Here is a 27,695-nt window from a genome sequence, read left to right as displayed (position 1 = left end):
TTAACCTCAGCCTGGGATTCTTGCATAAGTGGAAAATATGAAAGGTCTGAAGGAGGTCAAGAGGAATGTCCTCTTCCCAATCATAATTTGATTTTTCTTCTTTTCTTTCTTTGAAACTTCATAAAAATTCAGAACTTGACTCGTAATAATGTTGCCATTTAATACGTGGTGCTGCATCTCCTTCCATGTGCAGGTTGAAGGAGAGATAAGACACATCATAAAACTGTCTTGAGCTCAGTGGACTGATTTATGATTTATGTCTCGGCTCAGTTTGTCTGTTTTAGGTTTTGAGTACAAAACAGTCTCAAATTTCTGTGTGAGAACATTTATTTAGATCAAAAGGAATGTGCCATGCAAACTAGTTTTATTCATTAGCCTCACGAAGCAGGCCAGATATCCCCGAAAGTTTGCTGTAACATCATGTATTTTTGTTAGCCGTTAAAAGGTATCATATCTACAAGATTGCTTGGTTTCTCTCACTGAGAACAATCTCACGTCAGTATGGATGACACATCATAGTACCATTCTAAACAAGTTACCATTTGAGATCTAGGAGTCAAGCAGCAAGGGAATGGGGTAAAACTTTACTGTTCTGGACCCTTTTAAACCTTATTTTATATGGATAAACATACTTGTTACATATTTAGCTCACCTCATACTGAAGGTTTATTTTACGTATTGCCCTTGTACGCTGACAGTAATTCCTGTCTTTCTCAGTGGATATGAACATTATAGTACAGCTTGTGTACACTTACCTCTTGTATCTGTAGGCGTCCATCAGAAGTGACGTCATATGCAGACATAAATCGGTCCTTCACCCTCTGGACTTTCTCTGCAGTTATTGCATTCTAGAAGTCAACAAACACATTGCTTTCTTAGGGGATTTACAAACTTTCATTTTCTTGTAAAACTTTGCTTTCTCAAGGGTTTAAAGTGTAATCACTTGAAATTGTATTTTTTCCCTTGTTTTTCATCTATGTATTTGTATATAAAGCTGACGAGGCCGTCATCTACGAACATACGAAACCTATGGTACATCAATATTCTGGAATATCTCATTCAAATAATAGGAATACATGTTACAGTAAAATGTGTTTTATTATAGAAAAATGGAAACCATTTATAGGAAGTTGCCCTGGAATAAAGTACCAATGTGTTTGGGATTACTCTATTGTACACAAGCCGTATGGTAGTCAACTGTTTGTTTATTGGAAAAACAAAGTTTTTTTCTGGCTTTTCATAATTGTTTGCCCCTACCCTTAACCTCCCACTGCGCAATTCCTTCTAAAACTAGAAGCGGAAACAGTGGGGGACTGCATCAGAAAGAGAAATAATGTGCTATATCCTCTACTTCGCCCATGAACTACAATACCCTACATTCATTACTGTCCACCTCTTCTTTATTCCTGTGCACAGGCCAAGGATCACACGCAGGCACTGCATGCTCACAAAGGCTGTCACAGGTACTCTGGGTCATCACAATTTCAGGAATGAGTCACAATTCTGCAGAGAACCATGGAGAGGGGAGGACAGTCGGAGATACTTTTAGCTGTATTCTAGTTTAAGTAAATGTATCGCCTTGGTTTTTCTTCTTGCTGATACATGGAATAAAACATATGACATTTGTCTAATCTGTTTACATTTTTTAAATTCTATTTTCTGTATATGACTATAGGGGTTACCATTTTACCAAGACTACAATTAACAGCATTTAAGAAATATGCTTTACAGCAACTTAATGGGCTATAGATGCAACGAACAACCATTGATCCATTGACTTCTATGGGAGAGTGCTGTGGGCATGTGCTGTGAGGTCATTGTGTAAGGAGGGGAGGAGGTGAGCTGTGAGGAGCACCTTTTGTAAATGGTGGATCCTATATCATCTATAAATAGGTATTACCTTTCTTTGTAATCCTGTAATGAGAAAATGACTACAGAAAAGTTTTCTGTACAGAGTAAGAAGTGTCAACCTATTATTAGGCTTAGTGGTCAGTGTGAAAATGTTGGATTCCATTTTTATAATTCTATTCCATCACAACATGTCATTATAAACAGGTAATACGTGTTAGTGTGATGTAGTGCTCTAACTTTCTAATATAGCCTCTTTTTAAAATCAGTTGGGAAGCCTTCATCTTAGGACTGTTCAATTACTTGTGTTCTAGGTTCTAAGTTCTAGGTAGAGATGAGCGAGCACCAAAATGCTCGGGTGCTCGTTACTCGAGTCGAACTTCCCGCGATGCTCGAGGGCTCATTTCGAGTAACAAACCCCATTAAAGTCAATGGGCGACTCGAGCATTTTTGTATATCACCGATGCTCGCTAAGGTTTTCATTTGTGAAAATCTGGGCAATTCCCGAACGTGATAGGAACGACACAGAAACGGATAGGGCAGGCGAGGGGCTACATGTTGGGCTGCATCTCAAGTTCCCAGGTCCCACTATTAAGCCACAATAGCAGCAAGGGTTGCCCCCCCCCCCCCCCCCCCACTGTCAGCATAAAGATCGTTCTCCTCTGCCACAGCTGTAACAGCTGTGGCAGAGAAGAACGATGTTAGCCCATTGAATTCAATGGAGCCGGCAATACAGCAGGTTCCACTGAAAGCAATGGGCTGCCGGCGAGCGCGGGATGAATTTTTGGGAAGGGCTTAAAAATATAAGCCCTTACCTGAAAATCATCCTAAAATGTGTAAAAATAAAAAAAAAAATGTATACCCACCTTTCCGCTGCAGCCGGAGTTCAGCCGCGTCTGGCCGGCAGTTATCCTGAACTGCTCTGTGTAGTATTCAGCAGCCGGGGATTTAAAATCCCCGCCTGCTGAATGAGCTGCCTCTGATTGGTCACAGCCTCACCAATCAGAGGCAGCTCTAACTCACACCCATTCATGAATTCATGAATGGGTGAGAGCTGCCTCTGATTGGCTCAGCGCAGGGACCAATTAGGGGCAGCTCTCAGCTGTTAATCAGAGGCAGCACTCACTCACCCATTCATGAATGGGTGTGAGTGAGAGTTGCCTCTGATTGGTGAGGCTGTGACCAATCAGAGGCAGCTCATTCAGCAGACGGGGATTTTAAATCCCCGGCTGCTGAATACTACACAGAGCAGTTCAGGAGAACTGCCGGCCAGATGCGGCTGAACTCCGGCTGCAGCGGAAAGGTGAGTATACATTTTTTTTTATTTTTACACATTTTAGGATGATTTTCAGGTAAGGGCTTATATTTTTAAGCCCTTCCCGAAAATTCATCCTGAGATCGCCGGCAGCCCATTGCTTTCAATGGAGCCGGCTGTATTGCCGGCTCCATTGAATTCAATGGTCAGTGCTCGTTTAATCGAGACGAGTACCGCGTGGTGCTCGTCTCGAGTAACGAGCATCTCGAGCACCCTAATACTCGAACGAGCATCAAGCTCGGACGAGTATGCTCGCTCATCTCTAGTTCTAGGTTAACCAAGGGTTTGGCAAGATGTTGAGGAAAAACTGGTCTCTGTTCAATCTCTGTACTTTAGTTTGGGATACACTAGAAAGACTATATTAGACCATTGGAGCTATAAACATAGTGATATTCAATCCATATGCTATGCTCACACTGACGTGAGAGTCTGTCCCGTTGGGTTTCCATTTCATTTTGATAGCCAAACTAATGTAGTCTGCAGCTTTATTCTTTCCTGTACAAGAAACGGGACTCCGAATGATCCATTATAAATCAATCTGTTATAACCATCATGCCTTCGGTAATAATTAATGCCATGATGCTAGAGAGAACAGAGCCTTTTTGCATAAACATAGAAAGTTCTTATATGACTTAAAGTTTACGGCCACCATTGTACACCATTTTTTATCTATAGAATAAAGCGCCCATAACCAGGGACTCAGTAAAGTGAGTATAGACTTCTTCATTTTGAAAAACCAAGGCAAACAGGCAACACGTTTCACTGCAGTAGTAACACTTTCTTCAGGCTAAAAGTGTGAAACAGTGAAAAATAACTTTTAACCCCTTAAGGACCAGGTTGTTTTGTACCTTATCTTTTTCACTGACTTTTTTTTCCTGTATTTTAGTTTTATTGGGGGTAAAAAACAAAAAAAAATATTTTTTTTAACATTTATAGTTTTTTAAAACTTATTTTTATATTTACGCTAAAATAAAGTATGGGAAAGGGTTCCTCTATTTGTTTCGGATGTTTTGATATATAATATGTATGATTTTGGTTTACAGGGCGCTTATAGCAACGTTTTTGGTTGGTGTTGGTTTCGGGTTATTTTCTTTCTTATGTATATATTATTGTTTTATTCTGGAATTTTATTTTACTGATGTATGTAATTGTGTTTTTTACTATTTATGTCCCCCATTACATCATTTAAGACCTCTGGGGGACATTCACATTTTTTTTCTAATTTGACACTTTCCCCCTGTAGCTGGGGCATCCATAGGAGTCCCAGTTACAAAGGAAACCAACCCCTGTAGTGACATTAGTCACTTGCAGAGCTGCCAGGGTCTAGTGTGACCCTCCAGCTCTGCAGTAGCAGGGAATCCTGGGAGGTCACATGACCCACCAAGCTCCCGTAGTGAAAGTGCATTTTACTTTCACTTTCCCCATACAGTGCTCATTGAGCACTGTGTATCGGGAAGCAGAAGGCAGAAAGGGTTAAATACCCCTCCTGCCTTCTTCTCCGGGTTATCAGCTGTCACTAACAGCTGATAACCCGTTCCTGTCTCTGATTGATTGCAGAGCAGGAGACTTAAAGCACCGTTGTAATTTTACTATCGGCGGTGTTCTAAGCCCAGGACCTGCCGCCATAAGTTTACTGTGGCTGGTCCTAAATGGGTTAAACACAACAGAGATGAGTATCACAGGCTGATGGGTCATAGGTCGGTGACACTGACAGGATGCGCTACATACACAAATTAGTCTTTACACTACAAACCATCTTAATATTTTAAAGAATTTCTTTATTGTTTGTAATCTATGTCAAAACAGTTTAGCACGTAATGCCACAGAAAATACTGGAAAATGGCAAATGTTGCACTATATCTATTTTTTTAATACACATTATTGCAACATTCCAGATAATATCAATGACTCAAAGTGTACCTAACTTTTCAGATGACCTTTTCTAGCTACTATATGACTTTTATTGCATCCTGCATTTATCACCAGTTTTCCTCTCTGCAGACTGCAGCCCTAATTTTTAGTTATCTCTGAGCTGGTGGGTGCAGACTGCTGTGATGATAGCTCCCATACAATGTACACTGAGAAAACTGCAGATTCTGTTCCCTAACTCTCTGTAGCACACATGAAACAACATCAGCAAGGAGGATACTAGAGAAGTACTGAGCAGTGTAAATGTTATTTCAGTAGCTGTAACACAGTAAGTAAATCACTCACTATTAGTTGCAGCAGTGTTTGTGTGTGTCTCTACTTCTTTCCCTCCTCCTTCTCCCCCCTTCTTTCTGCATAAACATCTATAGGCAAAATGAGATAACCCCAATTTCACTTTTGTTATCTCTGTTACTAGAGATAAACTTCACATGACATCAGGCATTGGACTGCCAAATAGAAGGAAGGGAAACTTCTAATGGCCAGAACTTTAGAGGAATTTTTCAGCAAAAAACGTAATTTTAGGTAACTAAAGCAATTTGCTAGTTATTGCATTGGCTATGGTTTGTGGTAAACTTAATGACTAGAGTTGAGCGAACATACTCTGCCGAGCTTGATGCTCGTTCGAGTATTAGTGTACTCAATGGTGCTCGTTACTCGAATGAGCATCAAGCCGTGTTTGACACTGCCCCAGTTTTTGGCTCCTCCCTGCTGTGACGTGCCTGTTTTGGCCCCTCCCCGCCGCGATGCAGCGCGCGTCATTAGCAGATTTTTTTGTCTGGTAGGCAGGGGAGAGAGAGACGAACCTAGGAAGAAAAAAAAAGCTCGGCACCCGGCGTCCCACATACAAAAATGCTTGAGTCTCCCATTGAAGTCAATGGGGTTCGTTACTCGAGTAGAGCTCTCGAATTTTACGAAAAGCTCGACTCGAATCACGTGGACTTGAGCATTTGGGTGCCAATGCTTGCCTATGGTCACTCTATTAGTGACCTTTTATGAGAAGAAACATACAGCATACACTACCAGACAAAAATTTTGGAACAACTCAATTTTTCCAGTTATTTTTTACATTAACACAGTTCAAGTCCAGAAAATAATGTGAAATGGTTCAAAAGTAAGTTAAAAACATAAAAATAGTATTGTATTTAACCTGAAATGCAACAATAGTCTGAATTTATTATTTTAACTAAAAAAGCTTTTTTCAGAGAACACATCAGGGACACATTATGGTTTGAATTTGGACGCACACTATTCCTATAGGTGTCTCAACTTTTGTAGATTACTTTCAAACCTTCTGATTCTATATTATCAGTGTTGGAGCAAACTGCATTACAACACACTCTGGGGCTAGATTTGGACAGTTTTGCTCTTCAAGACTGAACACATGGCTGTCATAATGGAAAGAAAAAGGCAAACAACAAAAGAAGACAGATGGGCAATTACAAGTGTAGGTCTGTCCTACAGAGAAATTGCCAAGAAAGCCAAGGTGGCAGTCAGTGCAGTTTCCTATAACATTAAAAGGCACTTGGAAACTGGAGGAAACTCTGACAGGAAGAGGTGTGGAAGACCAAAGGCCACTACAAAATCAGATGACAAGTTTTTGAGAGTCAACAGTTTGTGTGATCAGAGCCTCACAGTCCTGGAACTATCTTTTTGTCCGGAATACATCGGCCGCTGCATGAACTCCTATGTGAGCCAATGACAGCAGCCAGAGAAGGGAGGTGGGAGGGAGTTTAGCAGTGTGACTGCTAAACGCCATCCCCCTTCTCTCCTCTCCCATTGCAAACAGCAGGAGGGGAGGAGAGAGTAGTGGAGCCGGCAAGTGGGAGGGAAGGGGGAACTAGCTAAGCTGTTTCCCCACGCCCAATGGCATTGCGGCTTTGGCGAATATGCACTGGGGCAGTGCTGTCTGAATGGGCCCACAAACATTAGATTTGTGCATCCCTTCACGCCTTTTAACGGTAGTGGCTGGTGCACGTAAAAATGTCTACGGCCGTGTGAGAGAGTTCTAGTGGGGCAAAAAAAGTTTCAATTTCAACTGTAAGGCCCAATATCCACGAGTGGATTTGATTTGCGGAATCCACACGGTCACCTGTGCGGTAGATCCGCAATTCAAAGTGCCCATAGGCAAGCATTGGCATCCGCAAATGAATTAGGGCATGCAGATTTGATTTGCTGATCGTTTGGTGCAGAAAACGAATCGCAGCATGCTCCATTTCAGTGCGGATTCTGTGCGGACGGGCTCAATAGAAGTCAATCGGTGCAGACGATCCGCAGTGCATCCGCAAATACAGTTGCAAATGCACTGCGGATTTGAAGGTTAAAATCAATTAGGGAGGTTGGGTTGTGGATTTTTTCCCACGCGGATGACCCGCAATGCATCCACGTACATCCACCCAGAAAAACCATTCGCGATTTCTCGCAGGAGGTTTCCGCAGGTCACCCGCTGTGGAAATCTGCACGCAGAATCCGAACTGCCCATGAACATGAGGCCTAAAGAGATTACCTATTAAACCTGCAAATAAAAGTCAAGTATCAGTAAGGCCGCTTTCACACGGCCGAGATAATCATGCAAGATTTCTGCTTTGCGAGATGCACAAATTTTGCATGAATATGAACCCCATTTTTTTGATGGAATGCGGTAGCAGCATGTCCTATCTTTGGGCGTTCGCTTGGAACGCATTGCTCATTGTTTTCAATGGGGCAGAAAAAACACATTGCAGGGCCTGCGATGCGAGGTTTCCTATTGAAAAAAATGGTAAACACTTGCTGACTCTCCATCAACTGTACTGAAGTGATGGGAGGTGTTTTAGCATCCACGGGGACATGCGATGTGCACGAGTGCGATATCGAGCTGAGTTTCATGGCCCGATATGGCTCTCGGCCATATCAAGCTAGGCTAAGGGTGCATTTACACTGCAAAGATGATCACTCAAAAGATGGCCTTTGAGCAATCATTTTGCATAAACTACTACTTGGCACTAATGCCTCTTAGTACCAAGTAGCTGAGTATGACCTGCATGAAGCTGTAATCAGGAAACCGACCTCCATCGGTTTCCTGATTACTTTCGCTTTGATCCGCCAGCGGGGCTGACAGCTGAGAACAGCTGATACAACGTTATCAGCTGTAATCAGCTCTCCTCGGGCATAACACAGCGTGTGGTCCTTCTTATCAGCTGTTCTGCTGAATGATGGTTTTCAAGCAGAACTGAAAACCATTGTTTAGCAGAAAATTGAAAGATGAGCACATTTAGAAACAGTATTGCTGAAAAGGCTTCTTTTGAGCGAATTTTGAGCGATAATCATTGCATCTAAATGGGCCTTAAGAAAGCCGTGCTATGATTGCAAAGTAATAAAAAGACTTGCCTGGGCTAATCAAGCTTTTATTTGGTGACACAAGGTTAATCTATTATTTTTATTCATTATTTATTTGTTCTATACTTTCATTTCAAAGTACATTTGTGACATTAAACTGTGAATATCAATAAAAAGTGGAAAAATTCAGGTGCTTTAAAACTTTTAAATGACAGTTTATGTATTAATGCTTTGTGCCATTTTGATGAATTAAATGAAAACATCTAAACCAATTAATCGCATTAAACAACTGTCCATTAGGAAAAGGCTTATAAATGTGGCCCTTCAAAGTTAAAGGGGTTGTCCCGCGCCGAAACGGGTTTTTTTTTTTCAATAGCCCCCCGCTCGGCGCGAGACAAACCCGATGCAGGGGTTAAACAAGAAAACTGCACAGTGCTTACCTGAATCCCCGCGCTCCGGTGACTTCTTACTTACCTGCTGAAGATGGCCGCCGGGATCTTCTCCCTCGGTGGACCGCAGGGCTTCTGTGCGGTCCATTGCCGATTCCAGCCTCCTGATTGGCTGGAATCGGCACGTGACGGGGCGGAGCTACAAGGAGCCGCTCTCCGGCACGAGCGGCCCCATTGAGAAAAGAAGAAGACCGGACTGCGCAAGCGCGTCTAATCTGGAGATTAGACGCTGAAAATTAGACGGCACCATGGAGACGAGGACGCTAGCAACGGAACAGGTAAGTGAATAACTTCTTATAACTTCTGTATGGCTCATAATTAATGCACAATGTACATTACAAAGTGCATTATTATGGCCATACAGAAGTGTATAGACCCACTTGCTTTCGCGGGACAACCCCTTTAAGGGTTAATGTGCAGATGTCAAGTTCATTGAAGCTTGTAATCATAAAGTCTATCTATAAAGCATATAAGTATTCAAGGTCCAATTTCATAACTCACAGATGCTAAAACTTTCAAGAGTATCTTGGTTACTTTTGTGAAGCCTAAAGATAGCTCTGACCTTCAGTGACAATTAAGCTGTTGATATTCTTTTCTACACTGGAAAAATAGCACTGGCAATCTGATTGGATGCGATGGGCAACTTTCTATGTATTAGAATCCATTGAAAGTGCTATTGTTCTTCATCTCTGTGGTACTGCAGTAATCTCTAAGTACTTGTTCGACAAGAAGTATATAGCAGTGGTCATGTTTTGCTGTCCGAATTTATCTGGTTATAGCAAATTACACTGAAAAGTAGACATTCATATAAATGTCTTGTAATTATAATAGGATAGGTGTTTATAAGACAGTCAGCAATTCAGTTATCATTCAAAAACACAAAATAAGATTTAAGAAAGATACTGCTAAACTATCTTAACAGGAAATAATGATTGACTTTTAAAACAGCCTGTGCTTACATGACGGCCAATGTAATTAATGGCTAAGGTGCAAATTGCTTCATTTACCTATAATGATGCAGATTGATGAGTAACGCTGTGCATAGAAATCTATGGAGAGCAGAGGGAGGGGAGAGGAGGAGGAAGAGACACACACAGAGATGTGCCTGCAGCTAACTAGTGAGTGATTTACAACTGCAGAAATTACACCTACATCGCTCAGTACTTCATTTGTGTCATCCATGATGATGCTATTTCTGTGTGTATGTGTTACAGGGAGTTAGAAGCAGAAGCTGCAGTTCACCATGTTCAGTGTACAAGGACAGAATAATAGCTACACTCCACCCACCAGCTCAGAGACAACTTAGAACTAGAGATGCAGCTGTAAAGGGGAAAAATAGTGATATATGCAGGATACAAGTCATGTAATAGTCAGTCATAGTGATATTTCTTATGTACACACATAGCAGCTTATTCTTAAAAGTTAGCTTACAATTCAGATATACTTTAATGTACTGTAATGTTCGCATAGACCGTATAGAGTCGTATCCATGTTGGATTTTTCTAACATAGATCTGACACTTTAATCCACAGCAGAACTGTAAGGCTGAGCCTCAGAGATCTGCCATAGATTTTCATACAGATTTAGCCTCAGTCAATGATGAAAAATTCATGTGTTGCTGTCCAATGCGGTTTCTGCATGGATTTCTTGCTAAGACTGAGCCAAGAATTGACATGCTGTAGTGGCTAAGTTCATGCTTTCCTGGCCCTCTCCATAATGCCATACATGTCATGTCTTATGTTGGTGCACTGTATAAATCTGTCTAGTCATTCTGTTATATGTATTGCACAGCTGCAGCATGTGATGGGTTAAGTGTTTGCAAAAGCCTGAAGATTGCCTGTGAATGTATCAATTTATGTCTTGTCACCTGGTAGGAGTGAGGCTATAAATGTGAGTGTTGAGAGCAGCAAAGGTCCATTCTTCAAGGTCTATTTCTTCTGCATACCTGATCAAGAGTGCCGGCTGCATTAGGGTACCTTCAACCCTCATGCAGTGAAGAATGGAAGAGGAGGAGAGGTTCCCTGGACTGACTGTTCTAGCATGAGAGAAGAATAAGCCCCAAAGGTAGAGAGCGTTAGTGAAACATGAATGTTACTCTTCAAGGCCCAGTGCAAAGATATTTTTTGTCAATTGTTCACACCCGAGCATCCTGAAGTCTAGGACCGCCAGGGGGTGGTAGTCCTCTTTTTCAATTGTTTAAGCCCAAGTGTCCTGAAGTCAGGGACCGCTGGGTGGAGGTACGTGTCTTCAGTTGTTCACACATAGGCATCCTGAAGTCTGGGATCGCCGTGTGGAGGTACTCTTAATTAAGTCTGTCTAAATTCCTGCACTTTGAATATTGTCTACTTGGCTTCATACTGTTGGAGTTATATTGAAATAAAGTTTTGCCAGGCCCTTACCATTCCCATGGACCTGAGGTACGTTATATTTGCCTGCGGCTCCTTTATTCTCTGCCGAAGGTCATTACGGTGTGTAACAGAATGGTGGTGTCAACCATGACAACTACTATCCCTTTTCTACCGTTTATTGGGCATCCATCTCCTAGGGGTGTCCAGAAGAGGCCCTGTGCTGCCCTCGCCATGGCTACATGCATCCCTCCGGGAGGGAGTGTGGTGAGTGCCGCCACGATAAGCCAGCATCTTTCCCTACCCGCTCCTCAACGTACGCCCTGTGTCTGGGGTCAACCTACAGGATGCTGCAATGCCAATTATTTTTTCTGCGACACAAATTTGAAAATACATGAGTTGAAAAATCTGTGCCATATGAACTATAGCATGGAACTGTAAATGGTGCAGATTTTTTAGCGCACTTAGGTGCTACGCTCTCCCTCCAACTGCTAAGAGCCACTTCCAGGGTGAATCACTGACATTCACTGCAGTCTAACTACCTTGGGTGTCCTTCAATACTTCATTTACACTGGATCCCCTTGTGAAATATGGGATCCCAGCAACAATATCTCCCACAATCAACTTGTTTTAGAAAGACTTATGAATAGAGATGAGCGAGCACTCAAATGCTCGAGTCCGCATTATTCGAGTTGAGCTTTTCGTAAAATTTGAGAGCTCTACTCGAGTAACGAACCCAATTGACTACAATGGGAGACTCGAGCATTTTTGTATGTGGGACGCCGGGTGCCGATCTTTTTTTTTTTCTAGGTTCGTCTCTCTCTCTCACTCTCTCTTTCCCCTGTCTACCAGACAAAAAATTTGCCAATGACGCGTGCTGCGTCGCGGCGGGGCCAAAACAGGCACATCACAGCGGGGAGGAGCCAAAAACTGGGGCGGGGTCGAACACGGCTTGATGCTCGTTCGAGTAACGAGCACCATCGAGTACGCTAATACTCGAACGAGCATCAAGCTCAGCAGAGTACGTTCGCTCAACTCTACTTATGAACTTAAAAGTGGTTGTCCAAAGTAGACAAAGTCTTTAAATTGACCAGTACTTTTAACAGTGAAAATACATTTATTTAATGGGAAATCCAGTCACAATGATCTTTGGATAATTCCTAGAAAAACCTGACAAGATCACATGTGAAGTCCGTGCTCTCAAAGCATCAGTGATTGTCAGAATGAAAAACATCTATACAGCATTTAAAGACATTTGGCAATGCTTTAAGGATTATATTTTTAAAAAACTTTTACTCAACATTTTTGAAGCAAATTGTCACCATTGTTTTTAACCCCGGAAACAAAATTTGGGATAAATGAAAAGAAAAAGAAAATCTCAGCCCCAATGGATTATTATTAAAATAAGCCTCAAGCTCTGGTACGGCTGCCACACCACCTGCCCAAACGGTCAACAGATCATCCATATAGCGAACGTACCAAGCCAAAAGAGAGTAAAAAGGGTTATCACTAGAGTTGAGCGAATGTACTCTGCCAAGCTTGATGCTCGTTTAAGTATTAGCGTACTCAATGGTGCTCGTTACTCGAACGAGCATCAAGCCGTGTTCGACCCCGCCCCAGTTTTTGGCTCCTCCCCACTGTGACGTGCCTGTTTTGGCCCCTCCCTGCCACAGCGCGTGTCATTGGCAAATTTTTTGTCTGGCAGGCAGGAGAGAGAAAGAGAGAGAGAGAGAGAGAGAGAGAGAGAGAGACACGAACCTAGGGAAAAAAAACTCGGCACCCAGCGTCCCACATACAAAAATGCTCGAGTCTCCCGTTGTAGTCAATGGGGTTCGTTACTCGTGTAGAGTTCTCGAATTTTATGAAAAGCTCGACTCGAATAACGCGGACCCGAGCATTTGGGTGCTCGCTCATCTCTAGTTATCACTACAGAGCAAGTACTGACACTCCCACTGAGCCATAAACGGGAGATTTTTAATCAATGCCAATTTCTGGCATCGAACAAGTAAGCCATTAGAGGTGGTGAGCATCACCAAAAATTACTTAATGTGGAAAGCTACTGGATTTTTGTTTAAAAAAAAATCTGTGCCCCATGATTTTAGTGGATTTTGTTTTAAGCTGCGTATTGTTTTTGTTTTTCAATCCACCTTTTTATTTTCTCTTTATAGATTGAAATGTGCTCATGTGACCTGGAAATGTTCAACATCACATACTGAATATTAATTGTCTGATCATTTATGATGTTCTCCCATTATGGTGTGCTGGTACAGAACAAGCTGTACTTTATTAGAGCTTTAGACTACAAATGCCTGTTATAATTTACCTATGATTTGTATCATGAATATGCAAAAGAAATTAAGGAAAACATGTGGAACATGATTTAACAAACAGAGCAAATGTGCAGAAAATACTGGTATCATCCAGAATGCTGTAGAATGCTCTCACTGTATATTTTATGTTCAAGCTCTAAGAATACACTCTATGAAACATTGCAGAATACTATAATCATGTAACTAAGGGTGATGCACAAAATATATCTTAGATTGTAAGCTCATAAAGGGATTGTATCATGACAGTTTTACCCCTCATGCAGACACCGCAGCCTTGGCCCACCCCAAAGTGGATGGTAGTGGATGGCTGCACATGGACTCCACCGTTCCATTCACTTCAATGGGACTGCCAGAGATAGCACAGTCTGTTACCTCCAGCAGACCCATTGAAGTGAATGGAGCAAAGATGTGCATGCACAACCACCCACTACCATAGACTTCTGAAAAAGACACAGATGGGATGTCTGCATTACTGTTAAAACCTGTCATGAATCAATAGTTTAAAGGTGTTATCCAACTTCTTTTTCATGTTAAGACCACTATCCTCTACCTCCTCCAGCCCTGAAATTCGGATGGCAGATGGCAACACAGCACCGCTGTGCCACTCAGTGGAGGCTTCCCTCGTGAGCCCTGGGTCTGGGGCTGCAGGATATGGCCGGGCACTGGTGTGCTATTCGTGGGAGGAGCTCTTTTCAGACCTCAGGGATAGACTGGCAAAATCCAACATGGCACCACCACGACACTCATAGGTGGATGCCTGGGTGAGCCTGGTAAACATGGCCCTTTGCTTGAGTCCTGAAGCTGGGGCTCAGGACATTCTTCAGGCTGCAGTCCCCACAGCTTCTCCAGCCTGTAGCCCAAGCAGGAAGGGCACACATGCTCCATCAGACACCAGCCCTGCACAGCATAAGCTATCAGGGGAGAGACTGGCTAACGTAAGCCCAGCCAGGCAGTTGCATATGAAGAGGGTCCAGTGAATCCCCTCCTCCTATCTACTGTTATCACTAAATGGCTGAATCAGCCTGAGGGGACAGAGTCACACAGGATGCACACAGGCTCTCAGCCTCAATGAATTGCATCATTATTAAAAGACTCTGGCAGTGCAGAGACCTGGGGTTCTGTCAGCGAGTCAGAGATAGAACAGGACACTCCAGCTTCCTCTCCCAACTCTATACACTCTACGCTGAGTTTCAACTCTCCAGTCGGACCCATCTCCTCCTCTTTTCGAGCCACCAGGACTTCTCCGGACATCACAGACCTTTGGAATCTCCTCTATTCACTACCAACCAAAAAAGACTTGGAGTCCATGCTCCATCACATGGAATCTAAGCAGGAAAAGGTCATTGCAGCATTTAATACAGCACTCTGCTCAATTACCCAGCGTCTATCGACTGCGGAACAAGCCTCCTCTATGTTAGACCTCAGTGTTGTCAAAATCAAGGAAACACTAGCATCACAGTGTGCCTTTAACAGAGCAATTTTACTTCAAGTGGATGATCAGGAAAATAGGGGCCATAGGAACAACATTAAACTATGCGGCATCCCAGAGTCCATACTATCCCCTCTGATCTCCGGACTGCTGTAACGATTATCTTCAACAAATTATTGGCCTGGACAGAGTCTGCGGAGATCCAGATTGATAGGGTCCATAGAATTATGGGTCCTCGTCGTTCTGAATCCTCTAAACTGAGAGATGTCCTGTATAGAGTCCATTTCTTTAGAAAGAAGGAGAAGATCTTATGACAAGCCTGCAGACTGGGCCCCAATAGCAATTCAGAACATTTCTATTCAGCTGCTTCAAGATATCTCCTGACGCACCTTAAGGATGAGATGCCAACTGAAATCTGGGTGTGACATATAAATAGGGGTACCCTTTTCACTTTTTTATACGAAAAGACAGATCTATATTTCAACTACACTCTCCAGATCAGGCTGCAGCTTTGGCTCAATTCCTGGGCCTAGAGAACTCGTCTATTCCAGATTGTCCGGTTTTTCCACTTCATCCTACACAGCAACACCGCTTGCCCAGCGAAATAGCCGAAACCCAACCTCCAGACTCCAACGTTCGACTTTGGATAACAGCAGCGAGATTCTGCCACCATGCGCTATATCAACTGAAGAATTATATAGATGTAGACATTTCTCTTAGCTAAATGTGGATATATAATTGCCTACGTTTATTTTCTCTCATGCTTCTGCCATCTCCCTAACTTATCCTTGTGCTCTTCTTTTCCTTTTTTTTTCTTCCCTTTAAACATTCCTCTTTTCTCTCTTCTTTAGGGCCAGGTTCCTGATATGGGCGCCATCTTCTTTGCTATGCTCAGTATTCGGGGCCTCAACTCATCAGAGAAGAGATCCTCCCTCCTCCTCCTCCTCCTCCTCCTCCGACCTCTGAGAAATAAAAGGGTCCAGGTAGCTCTCCTTCAGGAAACCCATTTCGAAAAAAGGCTTGGCTCCTACACTTTGTTCTCCTAGGTACACTGATGCCTATCACAGTTGTTACCATACCACAAAGGCCACAGGTGTGAGTATTCTCATCTCCTTTGGGGGACCATGGGAACTTAATGATTTCTGCTTTGATACGGAGGGACAGTTCCTAATTGTCAAGGGGAAATTGTTGGGTCATACTCTCACCTTTCGAAATGTATATCAAATTACAACCAGCAGGCTAACTTAGATGACATTATAGCAAAGTTGCTGGGAGGGGATTTTAATTTAGCTTTAGATCCCCTTTCTGATGTTTTGTGAGGAACATCCCATATAGTTTCTCTTCTCTCTATCGTGGTAAACATCTCCTCCAGTCAATTCAGTTAATGGATGTCTTGTGGACAGCCCAACCAGATGGGAGAGTCTATTCATTTTACTCGCTAGTCCACAACATCTATTCATGGCTTGACTCCTTTTTTATCAGACATGCAGATCTGTCCCAGTTCAGTTCCTTCACAATTGATCCTATCACTTATGCTAAACATGCAATGCTGCATGCCTCGCTGGCAACCCCGTAACCACACCTAGATCTTGACATTGGCATTTGAATGAATCCTTAGTACATGATGTAGCTATCAGTGAGGTTATCTATACAGACCTAATTTACTACTTTGAGGAAAACCCACCAGGTAACAACTCTTCCCTCACAGCATGGGCAGCCCACAAATGTATTGTATGGGGGTTGTTCATGAGGGATGGGACTAAGCGTAAAAAAGAAAGATTTCATGAAATCGTGGCTCTTATTTCCAAAATTGAAGCCCTAGAAAAAGTTCAGAATTTTAAGCTGCATAAAATCCTGAACGATTAACGATGAGTGTAAATAGCAGTCGTTCAGTACTGAACAGCCGCTATGTTAAGTGAAGGGAGAGGGGCAGGGGAGCACGAGGAGAGAAATCCCCTGCAGCTGCCCCACTGTGAGGCAACGATACTCCCTCCTGTGCAAAAGCACGTGAGCTAGACACGTGGGGATGAGTGTCAGGCATCGTTTGCCTGACAGTCATCCCATTTAAAAGGGGCTTAAATCCCACCTAGCCAGAGGATGTCATCACTTATTCAAATTCAGAAATAAATGTAGCAGGACCCGAGCAAGATCTTTAAGGGAACAGAGGTCACATAATTTTGTACCAGTAATCTCACCCTGCAACAGCATCCCAACCAGTAACTCTGAAAGAATTGCAGTAGAGTTCACTCACTTCTATAGAAGACTGTACAATTTAGATCCTCCCTCAGAGATGAGGCCCAATACCTCATTAGCTTCCTAAATTCAGCAGTACTTGGATGATTCCAGCCTGCTGAAAATGTCACTGGAGTCGGCAAGTGCTTTGGACCTACCCATATCAGGCGAGGAGATATCCCAAGCTTTAAAATCAATATCTTCCAATTAGGCACCTGGCCCAGATATCCTCCTGTTATTATAGGAAGTACTCTGATCTGGTCAATGGTCTCTGCCTTGAACTAGGGTGGTCCCTCCCCCCTGAGATGACTAGTGCTCAGATTATGATCATACACAAACAGAGTAGAAACTATACTTTCTGCTTCAATTACCTCTCTCTCTGCTTAATATAGATCTCTTTACAAAGGTCTTAGCAATGCGTCTTTCATCACTATTAGCAGATTTAGAACATTCAGGCTAGGGCTAGGTTGGATTTTTCTCATCAAGAGAAGTTCCTGACAATACCACAAAACTTTTATGAACAAATGCCATACATTATGCTAAATGTAAATGTATCCCTCTGTCTTTTATCTACTGACACAAAGAAGATGTTTGATCAAGTAACGTGGCCCCTTCTTTTTGTAATGTTGAGATGCATTGGTCTTGGCCCAGACATGCGAACGTGGATACAGTCTTTGTATCAGTCCCCACAGCTACTGCCAAGGTCAACGAAGTCTTCTCACCCTCATTCACCATTAGTAACAGTACTCGTCAGGGCCGCCCACTTTCTCCTCTACTTTTTGCCCTATCTTTGGACCCCCTATTAAGGACCATTAGAGCTAACTCAAATATCACAGGCCTTCAACTTGACAAGCAGGAAGTCAAAATAGCAGCATATGCAGATGACCCTAGTCTCTAGTCTAATGGAAGAATTTCAAAAATTCCAACAGATCTCCAATGTTAAGTTTAAATGGGCCAAGAAGGCCATTAAGTACTTAGAGGTGTGGATCCCAAAGGATTTTGATGAGCTTTATATGCCCAATTCATCACTTTTCATCAGTATTTTACTCTTTCCTCATCTCACAGCCATAGGGCTTTAAACCCTCTTTTTGATCAAATTGGACAAGGAGATCAACCTGTCTCTCTCTCCAGCCCAGGTGGACAGGGTGCTTACGTTCATGCACAGATTCTCAATCACTAATAGAGATCAGGAAGCAAGCTTTAAGCTTCTCTCGTGATGATACATGGTACCCTTCAAACTGCACAAAATATTCCCTTTCTCATCCCCAATGTGCTGGTGCTGTGGTAAAGGAGTAAGCACCCCCTGACACATTTTCTGGGCTTGCCCTTGGATATGCAATTCTCTGGAAAGCTGTCCACCTTGCTACATGTAAAATTCTACACTTGCAATTCTCTGAGTCACCATCTCACCAGAGGAGAGATGAGGCGGAAATAAAAATTCCAGGTGTCTTGACTTTGATCAGTGGGTGTCTCTTGGGAACCCGGTCCTTCCCCACTTCCCTATGTTCCCCTCTCCCTTCCTTCCTCTTTTTTTCCCTCTTCTCTCTCTTTGCTTTAGTTTATAATATCGTCTCTGTTTATGAGAGATTCCCTTTTCTTTTCTTTTGGTTTAGGTTATTGGTTTAGAGGTATCATCTGTCAACTTGCACTCTCACATTATTAAGTAATCATGGTTTTCCTCGCGACATATTTAAAGTCACATTGTAAACCTGTATGTTATAACTAGAGATGAGCGAACATATTCGTTTCGAGTAATTACTCGATCGAGCACCACGATTTTCGAGTACTTCCGTACTCGGGTGAAAAGATTCGGGGGTCGCCGGGGGGTGGGGGGAGGCATGGCGGAGCAGGGGGTAGCAGCGGGGAACAGGGGGGAGCCCTCGCTCTCCCTCCTCCCCCCCACTCCCCGCTGCAACCCCCCACTCACCCACGGCGCCCCCCGAATCTTTTCGCCCGAGTACGGAAGTACTCGAAAATCGCGGCGCTCGGGTGAAAAGGGGGCATGGCCGAGTAGGTTCACTCATCTCTAGTTATAACCATTGAAGGTAGACTCTAAGTCTCTGGGTTTAAACCATCTCACATTTCCTTGTCCGAGTCCGCCGCAATCTGTATTTTATTGTTATATCTCGAAATGTTGCTAACTTTGTTTATCCTCTAGCGGGATTCTTGTTTTTGTATTCTTTTACCAAAAATGAGACCTTTTAAATAAAGAATTTGTGAAAAACAGACCCTGTGTCCCATGCAGTAACACAACTGACATAGGCTCCCCTCTCCCTGCTCCCCGCTATTTCCTGTGTCACTCCTCTGGGTCTCCCTTCATACATCATGCTTACAGGCTGCCCCATCCTATCTACTGGGTATCACAAGCTGCTGCAGCCAGTGATAGAATTCAACGATTGATCGCTGACCTCCGCCATTGGCCGCAGAAGCCTTCGACATTCCGTAAACAAGCAGAACCGCAGACTGCAAACAAACAACTGGAGTGGATGACTGAGCATTGGTGTGGTACACCGCAGAGAGTGGGGAGAGTTGAGTGTATGCCACTTAGTTATAACTTAACATAAGTTAGCTTAACATAAAATAACAACTCAAACAATCCACTCTCCTTTTGTCCTACCGTTTGTTCATTGGTTTTCATTACCCATCATTTTGCTTGATTGTTGCTCCACCGTCCACCCCTCGGCTCCCAATTATAAATCACTGAAAAGTATTGATACTATGTACAGATGTAGCAAACATTAACTTGACATTTAACACTTTATGATAATTTCACTACTGTATGCTGTAAATCACGTTCTCATGATGTACAAGTCATGTTAATGATTGCTAGAGCTGTAAATACTCTTTATCTAAGACCCAAATGTGTCTCACCAACATTTCATATTCATTACTAGTAAAATGAAAGTAATTGGTAAATCGTCGTTTACTGTGTTTTGTTACATGTTATACATTATGCATTTATATCCCTCTCCTCACACATTGCTATGCTTATTTCCACTTGCTAATATGTGGTGAGTTTTGGAAGAATACAAGAAAGATAATTATAGGACTTAAAGTACCTTAAAAGGGCATGGAAAAATGCTTGGTTTGCCCCATTGGTGGAAAGAGGAATGGATTTGGCAAGATCTGTATACGTGATGGCATCATACCATTGTACTGTATATGCAATGATTCTTGGCTAAGAACAAATTATAGTAACATAGTATGTTAGGCTGAAAAAGGACATATGTCCATCCATGTAAATCCAGAGGAAGGCAAAAAACCCAATGAGTTAGAAGCCAATTTTCCTCGTTTAAGAAAAAAAATCCTTCCCGACAACAAGTCTGGCAATCGGACTACTCCATGGATTTACAACCCTTCTGAGGTAATTAGTGACTATAACATGTAATACCATAACGGTTATATTTTTTTTATACAATACTGGTACTCAGAACTGTGGTATATTTCAAATTGCAATGGAGAATCTAGCAGATTTGATGGCAAACAGTAGAGTTTACAGTCTGAAATGCTTTGACGAGTCGGCACACATTTTTAGTAAATCTGAAACATTTTATGAAATCTATTTCTCGTTCCCATTTTTCTTGACACTTTTCAAAATGTTGAGTATAAGGCATAAAAAGTGTCTAAAATGTCTAATAATAAATTTGACATATGCCATGTATGCCACTCTTGAGGTGCAAGTTGTGCCAGAATTCTAGCAGATTATGCTTATTAAGTCTCTTCTACTATGGTTAGGGCACTAATGGTTTCTCAGTAAAGCTATATTTAAATGTGTCTAGAGAAACAAAACACATATAGTATGTACTAGAACTAAACTCAAGTTTAATAGTATTGGCTGGGAGCTCCTAAATGGTTTAGTTGGTTCTGACCAAGGTGTTCAGGAATAAAGATAAAGGGACCATCTGAGATTATCTTTGGTTTCCATTTGAACCTCTGTCACATATTAGCATTGGAAAGATGTGAGGGCTTCTAATAAAAGGTTAAAAATGGCATAAAGCTAACATTTATAGACTTGTATACATTTCATCTCTTCTTTTTCTATATGTTATTTACAAGGGCATTTGTCAGCTATAATGTTTGGTGTAATGAATGCGCTGTGCATTCTCAGTACCTGCATGGTATTTGTTGTATAGCCTCTACGACTATATCTATAGACCTCAGTATCTCAATAAACCTTTTGAATTTGGTATTATTGCTGCATATATTTGAGGCTATAATGTACATTTATATAGATTGATCACTTTCCAACATACAATGGAATGAATTGTATACAATGAAGAGTATTCAGACAAGCAGTTTTCCGGTTTATTAACTTCATTGAAGTCTTGATTATAGTAGGATGTATTCTGCTATTCTTTTCTACCTGAAACTGCAACCGAAAGGGTGCACCCCGCCTTCCTTCTACTAAGACCTATAGGCATTGGTACTGCATATTATCCTTATTCGACTCACAAGACACTGACAAGATAAATACCGCAAATGTAGACATTTCACCAAGCAAATGTGACTAATGGGTTACTAATGGGTTAGATCTTAGGTTCACTTATTACAGGCATGGAAAGATTTTTGTGCAATAATAGCAGGTGCAAAAACACTGCATTGTCCAAGTGTATAATACAATTCCAGGGGTTATTTCTACAGATGCTCCAATGCAGCCAATCAGCATTTGGAAAGGCTTACACAAAATACAGATTAAAAACGTGGTGTGTTCTCAAAATTAGAATGTCGGCAGACAATAGAACTGATGGTGCCACATAGACATAGTAATAATAAACGCAAACTTACTGTGCCCAGTTTCTTGAGAAGATGGCAAAAGAAGTCATCAAGTTCTTTACCCTCTATATAGCCATTATCTAAAAATAAAGTTAATATATTTCATTGTAATGTTTACTAGTACCATAGGAGCACTTCATAACATCGTGTGTAAGGCGGTAACACCCAAATATCTCATATTCTAAAAAGCAATAGCGAGGTGTATGATACGAAACATATTTACAGATTACTATTATTTGTTGTTCACTTGCTGTAGGATATTCAGGATCACACAAAGTCCTGCATTTGGCTATGAGTTCCCAGCAATCTTTTTCTTCAATACAATTAATCTGAAAGCAATTTCCTTGAATGGAAAACACATGGCCATAGCAAAATAATCTGTGCACTGCGATATCCTGCACTGCCTTGTAAAGGAAATGAAAATCACTTTAATAAATAAACCCAGAGAAAATATAGCAGATAATGGGTTTATTAAATATTTTGTACTGCAAAGAACAGATACTATGTTTCAAAAGTTAAGAGTTTTTTCTGTGCATGCAAACTATGTAGTCTATCCATTAGATAGCTAGCTATCCCATATCTATCTATGCCATATCTATCTATCCCATATCTATCTATGCCATATCTATCTATCCCATATCTATCTATCTCATATCTATCTATCTATTTCATATCTATCTATTTCATATCTATCTATCTATCCCATATCTATCTATCTATCTATCTATCTATCTCATATCTATCTATCTATTTCATATCTATCTATCTATCATCTACCTATCTATCTATCTATCTCACATCTATCTTTCTATCTATCTCATATCTACCTATCCCATATCTATCTATCTATCTCATATCTATTTATCTCATATCTATTTATCTCATATCTATTTATCTCATATCTATTTATCCCATATCTATTTATCCCATATCTATCTATCTATCACATATCTATCTATCTATCCCATATCTATCTATCTATCCCATATCTATCTATCTATCTATCTCATATCTATCTATCTATCTATCTCATATCTATCTCCTATCTATCTATCTCCTATCTATCTATCTCCTATCTATCTATCTATCTATCTATCTATCTATCTATCTCATATCTATCTCCTATCTATCTATCTCATATCTATTTATCTCATATCTATCTATCCCATATATTTATATAATATCTATCTATCATGTATCTACTACTTATCTAGTTTGAAAGTTTATAGTATAAAAATCTACTTTGCTTTATGTGTGTCTTACACTAATATCCTGCACTTAATGCCATTTGTAATAGTTCTGCCTTCTTACCATCAGAGTCGAAGCGTTGCCAAATCTCCAGGAATTCTGCTGCATCAAGCTTCAGGAAGCCGCTGTCCATGGTTCTGAATGAGACTGAGCGCTGAAAGTCTGAGTCAATGTGAATAGTACAAAGGGAGCTAAACCTTCTCTCTCTACTTTAGCTCTCTGCTCTATTTATAGTTTCTCTCTATCTCCTCCCTTGAAACACTTGTTGCTGTGCTTGCAGGAGGCAGTCTTGTAGCTGCAGCATATGCTGAAGGGTAAAGTCCAACAAACCTTATCAGGATTCCTAATGTTTGGTGACTGCCTCACTGCCATATGTCTATTATCACAGACTAGCTGCATAAAGTATATTGAGCAGCATTCCTACTCAAGTAGAAGTTGGCCAGTCAACAGAAGAACTGCAACCTTCACTACTGAGTATGTAAATATGAGCATGTTTAGGCTAATCTAAAGTTATTGCTTTCAGGGGAAAACTGCATATTTATGAATTATTTCTTACATTAAAACAACTTTAAGATGAATGTTGCCAATAACCTATAATCAACTCAGATTATTACAGCTGTAATTTTAAACTGGAAGGTTTTAGCTAGATAGTGTATCAAAAGAGAACTCCTAGTAGTACATAGTAAACTACTGGATTGCTCAGATCGGATTTTAAAGATTCTTAAAGGGGTATTGTGGTTTCAACAAATACATATTTTTCTTTGTATAATAAATAGTTCTATGATTTTTCATATACATTTTGTATTATTAATTACCATTTTCAAGACTTTTGCTTGTCTTTCTGGGGAACCTACTAGCACTCACCAGGATACACCAGGGTCAGAGCACAAGCACTGCTCCGACCCCTGTGTAGTGGCCACTGCTCAAAATTGCAAACACAGCAGCTCTCATCGAAATTAGTGGGAGCTACGCTTGTAATTGCAGGCTGGGATCCAATTGATTTCAATAAGAGCTGTGTCTGCAATTACGAGCCCCAGCCACTACACAGGGTTCAGAACAGTGCTTCCACTCTGACCCCAGTGTATCCCGTATGGCGCTGCCTGGATAACCCCTTTAATTTTTTACCGCAAAGGAATGAATATTCATTTTGGTCATGTGCAGAATTAATTACAGTTGCAGTACAGTTTTCAGAGCTGTTTATTATGGAGCTTTTTTTATTGATTCCCTTTTTTTAAAATAGGTCATCAATAATGTTGAGTGAACTGAAATAGTCAGACCCTGTTTCAGGTTGAACCTTGCTAAAATCTCAGTTTAGCATCAACCCAAACCTCAGGTGGTTCACCTTGGCCGAACCCACTAAAATAGCATCTGCCACATGACAAAAAAGAGAAGCATCAAGGATTACATGACTTCAGGGTAGCCAATGATGCCTTGGAAACAGCTCTTCCAGCCAATCAGAAGTTGATATGAGGATGAGGTCAGAGCCACCTTAAAAGGCTATGCCTCATAGCTTCAGTAGCCATTTTGACCAGAGATAGAAGTGTGAGAAGATCTCTATGAGGGACAGGAGTACTGTTACTTCAAAGAAAATTATAGGTAGGAGTTGATGATTCTGAGCAGTAGAACAGAGAACTGAATAGCCAGAGAGCAGTAAAAAAAAACTATAAATTGTAGGGCGAGGTGGCTACTAGGGTTAGTGTATAATACAGAGCTGTGTTTGCCAGCCAAGTCACCCAGTCAGATTAGATCTGCCATTACTGCTGTTGACTTATTACTGCTACCACCACTACCTCTGCTTTCGATTCACTAGTACCAACAGCCCACCACACCTGCAGCCACCAACTACTACCAGGCCTACACAACCACAGATCTCTGTCCTGTTCTTTGTCTGATGCTATGCCATTGCTGATGCAGCTACTTCTACCACCACCCCTGCTGCTGCTACTACCAGGCCTACAGAAGCACAGATCAACAAGATGATTCCAAGTATGGATAATTTTTTCTAGCTTTTTATTTACAAAAAAAACATGTCTTCTTCACTTTTCAGGATGCCAATCTTGTTGCTACTCCCCAGAGTGTGATAATTTTTGAACCACTTGGAAAAATCCATTGCTTCTTTAATTACCACCATGTATGTATAAACACTGCCACCGGCCAGCAAAAAGAGTTGAGTTTTGGAACCTTTTTCTTTTAAAAAGCATAAAAAATTCACTAGTCCAGTGTGTTTTAAAGAAGCTGTTACTACCAGGTGCCATCCTTTTACCTATAGCCATACATGTTGCTGTAACTTTGACATTAACTTCCTAGGTGACCTAACAGTGTTATACAGGGCCTTTATGGCTCCTAGTGTTATGCAATTTCAGAGGCATTGGTGAAGTTCAAATTTCATTCTCACTAATTCGGAACAAACTGAAAGTTTTGGCCAAATTCAGTGAACCAGCCAAATTGAACTTTTGAAAAGTTTGCTCATCACTACTCACCAATGTCAGGTAAGTGGGCATCCAACATCCTGCACTAATGGTGATGAGCAACAGAAACATGTGCCTCAGCACTCATACACTTAATATCTGAATAGAACTGCACAACTGTTATTTATACTAACTATATAAAAATGCAAGATTATTAGCTCATATTTTGATCAAAACATTGTGGCCCATCATCCACATTCACATTCAGGTAAACCTTATTGGATGGTTGCTGTGCATCGGAATGCTCACAGATCTACAAGTTATGCAGCATGGTCATGAATAGTACTGCAAACTCAGTCTCATTCACATGGCCTAAACAAATCCCCAGGGCTAATTACGCAGGGGTTCCTCAGTTCCTGATCCCATCCTGGAAAATCAGTCATCCAATTCAAAGATGTGCCCCATTTGATCATGCTAAAATCACTCTCGACGATGGTAATCAAAGGGCTAAATGGCTGAGATCAGACATCTGACAACCTGTTCTAGAGTGGCATAAAACACCCATACAACAGTGATTATACATTGTAAAAGGCATATTGTTAGTCATTAATTCCTTCCTGACTGCATAACTTAACTATACATCATCTGGTTGTGAAGGGTATATGGAACAGGCCTGGGAGCAGAGTTCATTCCATTACTGGAGACTATCAGCTTTTTCTGACAGCCGACAGTAACTGCTACAATTAGAGTTAGCTCTCATCCTGGCAGTTAACCTATTAGATGTTGTGCTCACAGCTGACTACACCCCTTCCCACACCCCATTTGTACTCCATGTTACCAGATTAAGGGGTGCAGATGGGCTACCATGACAGCTTGAAACCACCTGAAGGCTTCCAGGGCTGCCATGCATAGATGCCTACCAAGTTCTGACTTTGGCAGAGCTTCATAGGCAATGTTCAAAATATACTGCAGGCTCATCTGCCACTGCATGATGTGTATTTATGTTGGGCAGTGGGAAGGCGTTAAAAGATGCATAACTTTTCATTACATTCATTATTATTAAGCTTTATTTATAAACTGGAAAATACTTTTAAATAAACGTGAAAACATAGAAAAAGTGAGTTTGGGCAAAATTAGATGTCAGACTTATACACTCTAATGGACTTTGCAGTTTAATCATTCACTTTTCTAAATCAGTCATAGTATTTTCCTGCACCTTTTACCAGAATTGACATTCATAATATTTCACAATAGGTGCTTTAAATGCTGTGAGATAATAAGTACAGGGATATTACCAGGTTTGTCCCAGTCAGAAAGGTTAAACGCTGTGGATAAATGCATTTGCATCTAAATAAACTTTCATTGTTCTGTATCCAGGCCAACAGCATGCCTCATTCAGTTCACTATGGACGGTTAGCATTGTGTCATCTATTAAAATGTGGCATGCAAATCAATATGGAAATAAAAGTACATGTAGTTAACATGCAAATGCTCTTATATTTGGTTGATATTGTACAGATTTTACTATAGCAAGAATATATGCAGACACTGCTGTGTGGCCTTCTCTGAAAAGGATTGTGAAATAAATGTATTAAAGACCATAAGTAAAAACAATGCTACTAGGCGTAATAATCTCGCTTGACTGTTTTTTTAAACTCTTTTCCATTATAACAGAGTTGTTATTTGTGACTGCAGTTTAGAAGTCTTGAATAGAGATGAGCGAGCACCAAAATGATCAGGTACTCGTTACTTGAGTCGAGCTTTTCGTAATGCTCGAGAGCTCGTTTCAAGTAACGAACCCAATTGAAGTCAATGGGAGACTCGAGCATTTTTCATGGTGACCGATGTTCTGCATAGGGGAAGGTGTGTGATTCACCTGAAAACATCAGAAAGTGATGGAAACACCACAGAAATGGATAGGGAACAGCAGAGGCAGCATGCACGGATGCATCTGAGGCTCCCAGGTTGCACTATTGAGCCAAATTGTGGGCAAGAACCTGGTGGTCACCCCCTCAACAATTTTTTTTTTAAATTCGTTTTATTTATTAATAATGAGCAGTCTGTGAGACACATAATA

The 27,695-nt window shown here is 41.3% G+C and overlaps 1 protein-coding gene across 1 annotated transcript in view; it reads right to left on the bottom strand.

Annotated features, from left to right (window-relative positions):
* Positions 1–23,401, bottom strand: part of SCGN (secretagogin, EF-hand calcium binding protein) — a 55,486-nt gene extending 32,085 nt beyond the window's left edge. Inside the window, exons 1-3 of the mRNA XM_066578953.1 lie at positions 23,274–23,401; positions 21,975–22,042; positions 756–848 (exon numbers count right to left, since the gene is read on the bottom strand). Of these exons, the coding sequence (XP_066435050.1) occupies positions 756–848; positions 21,975–22,042; positions 23,274–23,343 (231 nt within the window). The 5' untranslated portion in view covers positions 23,344–23,401. The remainder of the gene's footprint in view (positions 1–755; positions 849–21,974; positions 22,043–23,273) is intronic.
* Between the last annotated feature and the right edge of the window lie 4,294 nt (positions 23,402–27,695).

The sequence above is a fragment of the Eleutherodactylus coqui genome, chromosome 9, assembly GCF_035609145.1.
Source record: "Eleutherodactylus coqui strain aEleCoq1 chromosome 9, aEleCoq1.hap1, whole genome shotgun sequence".
NCBI classification, from domain to species: domain Eukaryota; kingdom Metazoa; phylum Chordata; class Amphibia; order Anura; family Eleutherodactylidae; genus Eleutherodactylus; species Eleutherodactylus coqui.
This window is presented reverse-complemented; position numbering and strand designations above follow the sequence as displayed.